Source organism: Ictalurus punctatus, chromosome 5 (genome assembly GCF_001660625.3).
Source record: "Ictalurus punctatus breed USDA103 chromosome 5, Coco_2.0, whole genome shotgun sequence".
Classification (NCBI taxonomy): Eukaryota; Metazoa; Chordata; class Actinopteri; order Siluriformes; family Ictaluridae; genus Ictalurus; species Ictalurus punctatus.
Window position 1 is genome coordinate 13,574,923 of NC_030420.2, and position 14,385 is coordinate 13,589,307.

The window sequence follows — 14,385 nt, forward strand, 5'->3', positions numbered from 1 at the left end:
TGAATGCCTGGTCTTGAGTATTTCCGCTCCTGTATCCACCATCATCGCTACAGTCTATAACCACCTAAGACTAAGACACATGCAGCTTTTATGTCAGAGTTTGTGGACTTCCTATCGATGTTGAGTATGAAGTTTGACAGAATTGTAATTGTGGGAGATTTTAACATTGATGTGGACTGTAGTGACTCTGTGGCGGCTAAGGAATTTCTGTCGCTAATTGATTGTTTTAACTTCACACAGTTTGTAACTGACCCGACTCATAACAAGGGTCATACGCTGGATCTTGTGATTGCTAATGGCTCATTTGTATCGCAGTTTTCATCTATTGACCTTGGACTGTCTGATAATTCAGCTGTCTTTTTTTTAACCTCGAACTGTATCATTCAAGTGAGCCGACCATCCGAACAGTAACCTTCCGGAAGTGGAAGTCTATCGATCACACAGCTTTCTCCAATTCTGTGGTTTCCATCCTAAGCGATCTTCATCCCTCATCACTGGAGGAGAAAGTTCTGCAGCTAAATTCCACTCTTGCTGCTAATCTTGACACTTTTGCTCCTCTAAGGTCACGTAAGGTCACATTCTCCCACTCTGCTCCCTGGCATAATGACAATCTGCGCTCTAGAAAGGCTGTCGGAAAATGGAGCAAAAATGGCGCCTTACTGGACTGAATGTCTATCATCAAGCGTGGAAGGATCTTCTGGGGGATTATCGTGCACTACTGTAGACTGAAAGATCCTCTTACTTCTCTCAGGCTATTGTAAATAATCAAAATAATCCCAGACACTTGTTTCAAACCATAAACAGATTGCTTCAAGTTAATGCTATTACCACTTTGTCTGTTTCTCAGCAGCTCTGTGATTCTTTTCTACAGTTTTTTAATTCTAAGATTGTTAATGTTCACAAAGAAATTCCTGTTAACCCTGACTGTGCCACTTCACTCCTTCGTCCATCTGGGTTCACTGGTGCTTCTTTCACTCATTTCTCACTGCTTAATTCTGAGGCTCTCACAAGGGAGGTATCCAGCATGAAATCTACCACTTGCTTGCTGGATCCAATTCCTACGAATTTATTCAAATTGTGCTTCGCTGTGTGGTGCGATACTATCCTCAGCATTATAAATGAATCACTGGAGACTGGGGTCGTTCCAGCCGTACTAAAGACCGCTGCTGTTACACCTGTACCAAAGAGAGAAAATGTTTCTGTGGATGATTTTAACAATTTTCGTCCCATCTCAAATCTTCCGTTTTTGGCAAAAATACTTGAGCGTGTTGTTGCCTCTCAACTCTGTACTCATCTTACAACCAATAACCTCTTTGAACCCCTTCAGTCAGGTTTTAGTAAGTTTCACAGCACTGAAACGGCGTTGGTCAAAGTCACCAATTACTTGTTGATGGCCTGTGATTCTGGAGCTACCTCACTTCTTCTTCTTCTTGACCTTAGAGCCGCCTTCGATACTGTGGATCATGGTCTTTTACTTACCCGCCTTGAAAGTGTTTTTGGTGTGTCCAGGACAGTTTTAAACTGGTTTAAATCCTATTTTACTGACCGTTCCCAGTTTATTTCTGTGTGTGGCTTTAGGTCTGACACTTGCTCGGTACCCACTGGTGTTCCTCAGGGTTCAGTTCTAGGCCCTCTACTCTTCAATATTTATCTATCTCCACTTGGGCATCTGCTGCGATCGCTTGGCCTCCATTATCACTTTTATGCCGACAATACCCAAATCTACATTCACTCTAAATCTGGTGAAAACATTGATGCTTGTTATCTTTCTGACTGTATTTCTGAGATAAAAACATGGATGAACAATAACTTTCTGTGCCTGAACAGTGGGAAAACTGAGGTTATGCTTATAGGTTCCCGTCATCAAATTCGCAAAGCGGCTCCACTGTCTCTTTGTTGATGGCTCTGTTTTAGAGACCTAAAGTAAGATTGGTTGAATGCTTGTATTCGAACAAAAGGTGTGCATTAATTTCCTGCAACAGCACAGGTGGAACTGGCTGTAACAAATGATAGTTTAATACAGGGTGTATACAAGGTGCTTTAAGTACTTCAATTCAGCTTTTTGAAATTTAAGTACTGGAAAACCTTGAAAATAGCCATTTTCTATCTAATGGTGCTTAAAAAGTGCTTGAATTAAAAAACAAAACAAAAAAAAAGTCAGTAAATACAAACTTATGACTTACAAAATATGACGCTCTCCTCCCACTATTCACTCACTCATTTTAACAGAGCCAGCTTTGGTTCACTTTTCAGACTCCTAAGGTTTTTTTATTTTTTTATTTTATTTTTTTTTTAATTAATTGACACAACTAGCGACTTTTTGGACAAACCTTAGCTATTTTCTGTAGAAGAGAGTTGCCAGTACTGCCCCGTGAGTGCAAGGTCCTGCTTTCCCAGTGCAGGTACAGTTCTCTCTGTTCAGTGAATGGCAGAGAGGAGCAGCACATTCAGTTGTTTCTAACTTTCTCTGAGTGAACATTTTACATGTAAATATAGCTGAAATCACCGTACCCCCGTTGTCTTTAAGTTAGGTGTGTGGTGATTTTGGCAGATGTTGCGGTTCTTAAATTAGGATTTTAGCAGAGAAGTAGCATGGAAATGGCTTGGTAGTGATTGCTGGTTAACATATAGTCGTAATGGGCTGTGTTTCAGTCACTATTTCATAGTCGTTCCGTTACCTGATAACAGAAAAATATGTAAATAACAGCTTTATTGGGAATGCAACTGTATTAAAATACTATGTGGAAAGAAGCAAACAGATGTAAAGGGCTGACACTAGGCAGAATGAAAATGCAACACAATGATGTAATGAACATGCTAATTAGCTCATGACATCATCTAGTGAAATTTTGTGACTTTTCATGACCTGTTTACATCATGTCACTAAAGGCATATGGATTAGCAAGCTGCATCTACAGTAGGGGTTGACTGATTTTATATATGTTTGTTCTAGGGCTGGTTATTAGTAATAAAGGACACAGATCACCAACATTTGGGGGCGATATATGTTTACAGTAAATTTGATTTTGTAATGTGAAAATTTACAAGAATGCAACTCTTAATCACAACTTACATTGATCAGCCATACCATTAAATCCACTCACAGGTGAAGTGAATAACATTGATTATCTCATTACATGGTCTCTATCAAGGGGTGGGATGTATTAGGCATCAAGTGAACAGTCAATTCTTGAAGTTGTTGTGTTGGAAGCAGGAAAAATGGGCAAGTGTAAGGATGTCCGCAACCAGATTGGCCAAATTGTGGGCTAGATGACTTGATCAGAGCATCTCCAAAATGGCAGGTTTTGTGGGGTGTTCACAGTATGTAGTGGTTAGTACCTACCAAAAGTGGTCCAAGGAATGAGTACTGATGAACCTGCGACAGGGTTATGGGTGCTCAGGGTTTATTAATGCACGTGGGGAGTAAAGGCTAACTCATCTCTTCTGATCCCACAAAAGAGCTACTGTACAAATTCACAAATTGCTAAAAAAAAGTTAATGCTAGCTACGATAGAAAGGTGTCAGAATGCACAGTGCATCGCAGCTTCCTGCGTATGGGGCTGCATAGCTACAGACCAGCCCAAGTGCTTGTGCTGACCTTTGTCCACTGCTGAAAGTGCCTATAATGGACATTCGAACATCAAAACTGAAATATGGAGCAGTGGAAGAAGGTAGCCTGGTATGATTTAATCACATTTTCTTTTGCATCATGTGGGTTGGGTGGGTGCAAGTTGCTTACCTTGGGAAAAGATGGCACAAGGATGTACTATGAGAAGAAGGCAAACCGGCAGAGACAGTGTGATGCTCTGGGCAATGTTCTGCTGGGACATGGCAATACCATTGCCATGTTCCTTCATGGCAATGGTATTCCCTGATGGCTGCATGATGGTTCCTTCTGATTAATTTAGATGCATTTCTCTGTAAATTAGCAGACAAAATGTTCCTACAAACTTCTGAATTGATTCTGTTGCTACCATCATGAGTTACATCAATAAAGATTAGTGAGCCCATTCCAGAAGCAGCCATGCAAGCCCAAGCCATGACACTACCTCCACAATATTTCACAGATGAGCTTGTATGTTTTGCATCATGAGCACATCCTTTATTTATCCACACTTGGGCATTTACATCACTTTGATAGAGGTTAATCATTTATTTATTTGCAGAATCTTTCTTTCTCCAGTCTGGCTTTCGGATTCTTAGGAGTGGTTTGCATCTTGTGGTATGGCCTCCATATTTCTGCTCTTGAAGTCTTCTTTGAATAGTGGATTGTGACATCTTCACCCCTACCCTGTGGAGCTTGTTGATGTTGCTGACTGTTTTAGGGATTTTCTTCACAGCTGTCACAATGTTTGTGTCATCAGCCGTTGTTTTCCTTGGCTGACCCATACAGTGTCTGTTGCTCAGTACACCAGTGGTTTCTTTCGTTTTTAGGACATTCCAATCTTTTTTTTTTTTTTTTTTTTTTTTTTTTTTTTTTTTTTAATGCCCAATGTCTGTGCAATCTCTCTGATAGATTTTTCCCTCTTAATTTTCTCAGCTTCCAAATGGCTGCTTTTCTCCCATAGACAGCTCTCTGATCTTAATTTTGGCTTATGCTTTCCGGTTTCAAGTGAAACCGGAGGCTAAAACCAAGAGTAAATGTTCAAAGCTATTTATTGTTTGAACAGTCAAGGTCAGGACACACCTGAGTAACAAGAAACTGTTGATCACATGTTCCAATATTATTGCCCACCTACAAATTGTGAGGTCTACTACAAAATATGCATTTCTATGTCGTTTAACACATCCCCATATGAATACCAGGAAAGCTGAAATGTCTAATTTATGCCAAGGAGAAGCTTATAAACCTAATTTTTCCCATAACTGTGTGTCATTGTCTTATTCTTTCAGAGACATTTTAGTGTTAATCAGTAGAATAGATAATGTGTCAAATGGTCCAAAACGCTGATGGTGTCTGGGCAGAATTTGACACCCCCAATTTAAAACACAGTTAGCCAGTATTGCCATTGTTGATGTAAGGCCTAAGTTGGAGCAAAAATGTACTATTTCTAGTCCTTAAATGATTGTATAGCCCAGTTGGTCAACAGTGTCTTTATTTATTAATATACGTGTGTGTGTATATATGTGTGTGTGTGTGTGTGTGTGTGTATATATGTATGTATATGTGTATATATATATATATATATATATATATATATATATATATATATGTGTGTGTGTGTATATATATATATATATATATATATATATATATATATATATATATATATATATATATATATATATATATATGTGTGTGTGTGTGTGTGTGTGTGTGTATATATTATTTATTTAATTTTTTTTTTTATCCTCTTCAGTGTTTTTTGTCCTGTGGCCGAGCTAAAAGATGGTGAAGCCAGACATTCACACTCTGGCCCACCACCTGAAACAGGAGAGGCTATACGTGGCTTCAGAGAAACAGCTTATCCAGCGGCTCAATTGTGAAGTACTAAAGACAGCAGAAAGACTCTATCGTACAGCCTGGATAGCCAAACAACAGAGGATTAACCTTGATCGCCTCATCCTCACCAGGTAACTTAAACAGGAAAAGTCTATTACAGTGCATTGTTGAGTGACCAGAAACTGTAAAATAAACTAAAATGTTCAAAGAAATTAGTTCAGCAGTTCAAATGTAAAGCATGGATTATTCTTCCACAAGATGGTTGGCTCAAGTATCCTGTTATTGTTTGGAGCATTGTGTTACTGCCACTTTGTGTGACCACCGCATAAAAGGGACACTGACACAGTAGCATTTGCAGTTTGAGTATATTCTAAAAATAAAGATAGATAAGCACTTACAGACTGTTTAGAGAGTTCCTTGGAAGATGTTTGAATAAGTGAGCATGTCTGCATGCCCATGTGCACGTGTAAGCTACAGAGAGTAAGCGAGAGAGATGGACAAACGAAGCGTCCCTCCTTTTTCCAAAACACCTCCGCAGGTATGCCTAAGACCAAAGGTGTCAAACTCATTTTAGTTCGGGGGCCACATACAGCCTAATTAGATGTCAAGTGGGCCAGGCCAGTAAAATCATAGCATACTTACCTATAAATAAGAATAAGTCCATGTTTTTCCCTTTGTTTTCGTGCAAAGAAGTACAAGTATATTAGGTACATTTAAATCTTCATATTTAATGAAATATCTTTTTACAGAACATATCATGAACAACCTCAGATTTCTTAAGACAAACATGTGCAATTTGCTTCTGATTATCATTTACATGTGTGCATTACAACTGGTCACGGTGTTTGTACAAATGCAAAAAAACGGGTATTTGGAACTGAAAAATATAGTATTGCACTTTAAAATTCATGGCATTGCATGAACAATAGGATTCCACCAAACCAAACTCTTTTGTAGTGAAGCTGTTGACTAACATTTAAATTGCACATTTTTTTAAACTATTACTACAGCAAGGATTCATTTTCACAGAACTGTATTCTTTAAGTGCAATCAGTGTCTGAAGCAGCATTTTAAAATAGTTATGTCTACACTACTTTGTTTTTGCTCCTGAAACTTGGCATCTTTTGGCCTGCACAAGTGCATCAATATCAGGTGTCATGTCCTGAGTAGCAGCCAATCTCAGAATGTCATTTACGTGCTTGTCTGTGAGCCTTGAGCAATTTTGTTTTATTGATGTTCATTACTGAGAAAACTTGTTTACAAAAGTAGGTTGTCCCAAACATACACAATTTTTGCGGCAAGGCCTGTTAATTTGGGATACCCTGGCAAGAGATAATGATAAAAATGTGTCTAAGCCCACTGAGACAAATTTGTAGAAAATAGGGTAGACTACACCTTAATATCACAGCAGAAGGTGCATTGCTACCATCTGCTGTTCGGTCGGAGTCCGAGAGTTGTGCTGCGTCTTCTACTCTGACTAAAACAGTGCACCCCAGCGGATAATTTAGGAATAGCATTTCATTAAAAATTTCTAGTTTGTGTCCTATGCATTGTTTTCACTTTCAAAATTCATCCTGTGGGCCAGATTGAACCCCCTAGCGTGCAGGGGGCACTTCCCCAGAAATTAACACTTGTCTTGGATTGCATATTTATGCATTATTCTAGATAGCTATTGAGTACTAACACTAACTGGTTTACTTATTACAGATTTTGAATTCTAAAAATCTCTCACGTAGCCTTCAAACCTACTGAAAGGTCTATCTTGCATACTAGTCTCCAGGATCTTTTAGATAAGTGAAGGCTTTTAAATGAACACCATAGTTTCCGATTTGAGAAACAGCTCATGATGACAGTCACAATAACAGCAGAAAGTTTCAAGTGAAACAGAGCTTGCCAGTGTAGTTAAAATTGCCATGCATGAAATAGCTAAACATGTTACAGTTCAACTTGGAAACTTTACGGACAGAGACGCTTTGACGCCGATGTGCCATCTAGTGGATGTCACTTCCCGGACTCTCAGATGTTCATAAAGAACATAAGCAAGTATGTTAACAGTGCCGTCATTGCTGATGTCATGCGTCATGTATAAACCGGTATTTAGGCTTAAATGAGACTTTGTCTGATATCCCTGTGTAGGATAAGATGTGGGCCATTGGGGTCAAACTTTGTTTAGTTTTGGATAATCTTGTTTGGGATAATACCTAGAGCCAAAGCCTGAAGTATTTATTTATTTATTTTTGCATTATGCAATGATGGTGTAATCCTTAACTTGGATTGAAAATGTTTAAATGATGTCTGGGCTTCAAAAGATTATATTGAAAGACATCAGTCGTCATGCTAACATCTTTCACTGCTGTTCTAAAAGGCTACTGAGAGGAAATATTTAGTAATAACAAATAATGTTGTTTGCAGCTTTTCTCATATATAAATTCTCAAAACTATACATCAGTATCACAAAATTGACCGCCACCAGTACAAAATACCATGTTGTTTTTGAATCAAGGAAAAATGATAGTCATAACACTACAGACATAGCCCTCAAACAACTCCTAACTTGTCTTTCTCTTTCTAACTTTGTCATCCCTTTATTTTCCTACCTTTTTACCTTACATAGAAGAGTACAAAAATAGGATTAAAAATTATGACCACCTTATATTTGAGAATCAAGTTGAGGAAAGGGTGTGTTTACGGAAGACATTTGTCATTCAGTAATACCAATGTATTACAGTAATGACGGACATGGGTGGATATAATGGGGGCCCCTGGGCTTGAATCATTGTTAGGGCCCTATACGTACACCATGACATGAATCTACAGTTGCTCCAAACAGAACAAAAATCAAGGCTGCTATAACAGAACATGACATGGGATTAGCTGACAATTAATGATAATATAGCAGGTGCTTAGGCACCTTAAGTTGACGAAAACAATCTTATTACTCTGCTTCTTCCTCTTCTGCTCTTAAAACCATGTCAGCCCATAGAACCGTTCATGGGAAAGTTATGAAATTTGGCACACAGATAGGGGACAGTCTGAAATATTACCATAGAAAATTTTGAGTTATCTCAAACCCTCTAGTGCCACCAACAGCTCAAATTTGTACTCATGTTTATGCTAATAACTTTTTAACTGTAAGGGCCAAAAACAAAATGATTTTTTCTCTGATTCCTTTGGCTTGTGCCGAGTCAAATGCACCCTATGCCCTCATTTTCTATCATGAAAATTTTTCTGCTATTTTGAGTTTTCTGAAAAACCTACTTTTTCAAACTCCTCCTAGACTGTGCCCAATTTTCACAAAAATCGAATCAGATCATCTTTAGACCTTGGTGACATAAAGCTACGAATTCAAGTTGATGAGTAAAACTGTTCTCGAAGTTATAAATTATAATGGAATTTTTAATAAATGCTAATAGGTTTTGATTTCTTTTGCCTTTTGATTACTTTTACCCCCTTGGGTCATGCTGAGAGCAATACCAATTATTCCATGCTCAGCCGCACTTGCTGTCCACCATTTTGAAGTGCTTTGAAAACATACTTTTTCGAACTCCTCCTGCACCGTTTGCCTGATTTTTTCATGAACATCAAATCAGACCATGGACATGTAATGAATAACATGCACACGAATTTGACACTGAGCATGCCAAAATGGACTTGTGCTCCTAATTACAAAAATTCATGACCGAATTTTACAAATATAGTATGAGCCATAGCAAATTAATTTACCTTCTGTTGAACTAAACTGAATATTTTCAGATGATTTTACAAGTTGTGTGCATTAAACAACCGTTAACCTGTTCCACCTTGTAAACAAATACAAAAAACCTGAATGTTCAGTCTTTAAAGTCTGCTCCTCTTATATATATTTAAAGCTACACTATTAGCCGTTTTCCAAATTCTCCAAAGCCAATTCTCGAACTGCTGTTTATATATTGTGTATATATCTGTATAATGTCATATAGGATGTGATTGGGTGAATTCATTTACCTGCTAGATGTAAAGCACTTTAGTTTAATGGTGTTCATTAGAGATTCTCCGATCAGGATTTTTACAGCCTTACCGATTTCTTGTCATCTTGATCGACCGAAACCAATCCAGATGCCAATCTTTTTGTTTAACCCCTTTCGCCCCGACACTTGCGTTCATTCCGCCGGCGGAATGGAAAACGACTTATCGGACATTTTCAATTAGTACAAACAAATGAATTATTTTATCATATACTTATGGTATAAGGTTAATCAGGACACTGTTGGCTACCTGTGTGTGCAGTTTCATGACTGTGTGCTTAACTCTTGGTGAGCAGGGGGATGGGAAAGGGGCGGTGTTTGAGCTCCCTGCTGGGCAAACAACTTGCACCTCTCCACGAAAACATTGAGACAGAGATAAATTGGACAGTACGACTAAAGCTTTTTTTGATAGTAAAACACTGTATACAACTGCCACAATAAAATTATAACATTTAAACCAAAGATCGGACCTGTATAAACGTTTACTACCTTACATTACCTACCTAGACACATTTCCATCAGTATAAAGTCCATCAGCTTTATTGAAGAAAACAAATGCAAAGTTCCATATATAGTCACAAATGTCCTCTTCAAAATGCATTAAGTGTTTTGGTATCACACCCCTCTGGACATTGGTAATTAGCCATAAACTGAACTGAGACACCATCTAAAAAACGCTAACCTGCTTTGGCTATGCTGAACATCCCGCCTCCTAAATTTTAATCGGGCAGTCTTAACTTGATTGACACCCACATGGACCAATTGTAGATACTTCTAGCTTTCAAACAAGCCCAAACTCGACATGATTGACCACTTAGAGGCTGAGAAAATCAAACGCGTAATCAGCACAACCAAACCTTTTATGCGTGCGTCTTGAGTTGTGTGTCAGTAGGTACAGGCCAATCAGCACAGCGCTACAAGGCCGTGCAGAGAAACTATCAGGAAATGGCAGCTCCGCTCTAGCAGTCTTCCTGCAAAACTTTGTATAGCAGGTTTTTCCATGTTTGGCAGTTTATTCTGCTCACTAGTTTCCTACTGGTTTTCGCTCAGCGTGCGATTTATCGGCGTCTTATAGCGGCAGAGTGCTCCCGAAAAAGCCTGAATGCATCACAGCTTCTGGAGGAGTTATTTCCGAGTGGCTCTATCTTTGAGGGGCTCTATCTACCCCCGAAAGAAGTCAGAGGAGAGGGGTCACTAGTGTGTCTATCATTTGAGCCATTCGGAGAGCAAGTGCTCATTCACCTGGGGCTCTGGCACTAATTTTAATAAACATTATATTTTTAAGTATGAGTATATTTTTAAGTATAAGTATGTTTCACACTTTTGTGTGTGTGAAATTACACGTTGTGTAACAGAGTTCATGCTACTGCCATTTGTTTTAATTTTGTGCCATTTGGAGAGGTTTGGTGCCTTTTGGAGAGGTTATTTTGTGCCTTTTTAAAAAAAAAAAGTTTGCTTTTTCTAGAAGTCTGCAATTTTTAAAGACTTTGTGCCATTTTTATAAGCTTTGTGCCATTTATAGAGGTTTTATGTCATTTGGAGACGTTTGGTGCCATTTGGAGAGGTTTTAACCTGTGTTTGGATAACCTTACACACAATTTTAGTGGTTAGAGATAACTTCCTCATATTTTGGGTGTTCATGCACAAGTACTTGGGGAATCTTTGAGACCAGGAATGGGGTTGATATCAACATTTGCTGTGAAGATATAACATCTGTGTTAAAAGTAAATAATTTTTTTTATAATTAAAAAAAAAAAAATTATTCTGAATATATTGCCCCAGGTAGGCTAGGTAAAAGAAGTAATACTTGAAATAACTGCTAATTCTTAGTCTTAAGTGTCTACTTTCATATGAGCCATTAAGCACTACTCTGGTATGTGATATCACAAAACAAATCAATGCTGAACACGGGTACCCCCAAAACAGACAGAAATGCCATTTTTTGGCTACCAGTAAAAGAGTGTAAGCTTTAGTCAGGAGGTACATCATAAACAGTTAAATGTAAGCTCTCTGCTCATGCTCACTGTTAATTGAATTAAAATAATAGCAGTGAGAAATACTGTTGGTTAATTGATGAATAAACAAGCATAAAATATTTTTAAATATCTTAAACAATAAAGAGTCCTAATTAAAAGTAGACCAACATAAAAATGATCCATACTAAGAAAAAGAAGGCTAATAGCCTTCTAAGGAAATAGCCTATTAAGTGCAATTTCAAATTGATATTAAATTTAACCAAAGTAATGAAACATTATTTCATTTCTCATTTTATTGATATTTTATGAATTTATTATACTTTTTTATATTAAATGACTTATTTATAACTAAGCACATTTTATGTCTTTAAATTGTATTATTTTTTTTGTTTGTTTGCTTATCAGTTTTAGATGGGTTCCCCCAGTACAGTGTTGCCATGTCTACTAATAATATTGTTTTTTGGGGGGAGTAAATCAAAACCTTAAAACTGGATTTGACTCTTCTGGTGATATCTGGCAACCGTGAGCTTAAATGAAATGAATGCACAGTCTGTTAGAGTTGGTGAAGGGAGAGAGACAGCATGCTGTATGTTTACAGACTGAACAGTTACTACTGTTGATTATGATTGGTGAGGAATTATTTAATAAAGAAGTTTGAATTAAACCCCATCTTGTAGCATTAGCATTATTATTAATTTATTCACGCCCGACGCCACTGTACCTACACAAGCAGGTCACAGTCGCAAGTTCAGGTCATTTTATGTGATCAATTAAAGATGGCGGATTGTGAGATCGGTGAGTTGAGAGAAGCAGATGATGTACAGAGTTACTCTTATCATAATATCTTATTTGCAGTATTTACGCACTTGTTCGGTTGACTGAGGTGATGAAAAACAGTGTGAAAGTAACTGTTGCGCATTTTGTAATTCCTGTGATTTTTATTCTAATTGTATTACACAAACAGGTCACTTGCAGTGGTGTGCCTAAATATATTTTCACAGTCGCACAAAGTGCTTTTCAGTCGCAAATGCGAGTGAAATGGTTGCACTGTAGAGCCCTGCTCAAACCGTTTCCATATAACGCATCATCAAATTTGATATATGTTCCGCATAGTGTTTTATGCAATATCTTGGCAACACTACTGCCTATTGCACTGAAAGTTGATCTGTAAAATCATGACCATGCTCTGATGCTTGCTAATACCTTGGCTCTCTTGTGCTTGGCCCAGCCAAATGTACAAATCTGAACTGATTTGGCTCATGCCATGACAGTGAAGGGGAAGGGTACTAATAGAAAATAACACAGAAAAAAGTGGATAGTAGTGGCATTATAAACCAAGTCAACCCCAGAACTTTGAAGTCGATTCCACACCTCATACACACAGTGGTGGTTGAAAAATTCCTCCAAACCTTGTGTGGTTATTTTCTGCACAAGGAAATTATACCTGATACTGCTGTATGTAATATTGGATCATTTTCCTCAATAATTAAGTGATCAAGTATAAAATTTTTCTCATTTGTTTACTTGGGTTCTCTTTATCTATTTTGAGGACTTGTGTGAAAATCTGCTGGTTTTAGGTCATGTGTACAGGGCTCTACAGTTTGACCATTTCACTCGCATTTGCGACTGAAAAGTACTTTTTGCGACTGTGAAAAAATATTTAGGAGCACCGGTGCGAGTGACTTGTTCGTAGTTGTATAATACAATCGGGATAAAAACTAAAACTCCAAAATGCACCCACACCGCGCAACAGTTACTTTCACACTGCTTTTCATCACCTCAGTCAACTGAACAAGTGTGGAAATAGGCAAAGGTGCAAAGGTGTCATTATGATGATGAGAGTAACATTACATCATCTGCTTCTCTCACAACTTCCCAATCTCACAACCGCTATCTTTTATTGATCCCACAAAATGACCTGCACCTGCGACCTGCTCGTGTAGAGACGGCGGTAAGTTAATAATAATGCTAATGCTACAAGGTGGGTTTAATTCAAACTTATTCATTAAATAATTTCTCATCAATCATAATCAAGAGTAGCAATGGTTCCATCTGTAAACATACAGTACACTGCTGCTCTCCCTTCATTAACTCATTAATTAGTAGCGCATTCACTTTATTTAAACTCACCAGATATCACTAGAAAAGTCAACTCCAGTTTCCATATTTTGATTTAATCCCCCCCAAAAATGTAATTTTATCAGCAGACATGGCAACACTGTACTGGGGGAACCCATCTAAAACTTATAAACAAACACAAAAAGTAAAAATGTAAAGACAGAAAATGTGCTTAGTTATAAATAAATAATTTAATATTAAAAAATAGATATTATAATAACTTCATAAAATATAAATAAGAAATTAAATGGTGTTTAATTACTATGGGTTGCACTTAATATCAGTTTGACATTATGATTAGGTCGCTTTCTCCTTAAAGTTATTAGCTTTTTCCTAATATGGATCATGTTTGTGTTAATCTACTTTTAATTAGGAATGTTTATTGTTTAAGTTATTTAAAAATAAATATTTTATGCTTGTTTATTTATCAATTAACCAACAGTATTGCTCATTGATATTATTTTAATTCAATTAACAGTGATCATGAGCAGAGAGATTACATTTAACTGATAATAGCAGACCTCCTGATTAAAGCTTAAACAAAAAAGATTGGTATCTGGATCGGTATCGGCCGTAAAAATCCTGATCGGTGCATCCCTAATGAACACCATTAATCTAAAGTGCTGTGCATCTGACGGGTAAATGAACTCACCCAATCACATCCTATATGAGATTATTCAGATATATAAACAATATACACGGAGCGGTTCGAGAACTGACTCCAGCCCAAAACCATGACAGTGGAAAATGTCTAATAGTGTAGCTTTAAATATATTTAAGAGGAGCGGACTTCAAAGACTGAACATTGAGGTTTATTGTATGTATGAATGGCGATACCTCCATT

General features: G+C 37.5%; 1 protein-coding gene across 12 annotated transcripts in view; it reads left to right on the forward strand.

The window, feature by feature from the left end:
• The window catches only part of gapvd1 (GTPase activating protein and VPS9 domains 1), a 161,822-nt gene that overhangs the window by 27,474 nt on the left and 119,963 nt on the right, over positions 1-14,385 (forward strand). For all 12 annotated transcript variants that reach the window (XR_008396437.1, XM_053680232.1, XM_053680233.1 and 9 more), the window contains exon 2: positions 5,361-5,574. Coding sequence is in view for 11 of the 12 variants with exons in the window: in XM_053680232.1 (XP_053536207.1) it covers positions 5,390-5,574 (185 nt within the window). In the remaining variant the exon portion in view is untranslated. The remainder of the gene's footprint in view (positions 1-5,360; positions 5,575-14,385) is intronic.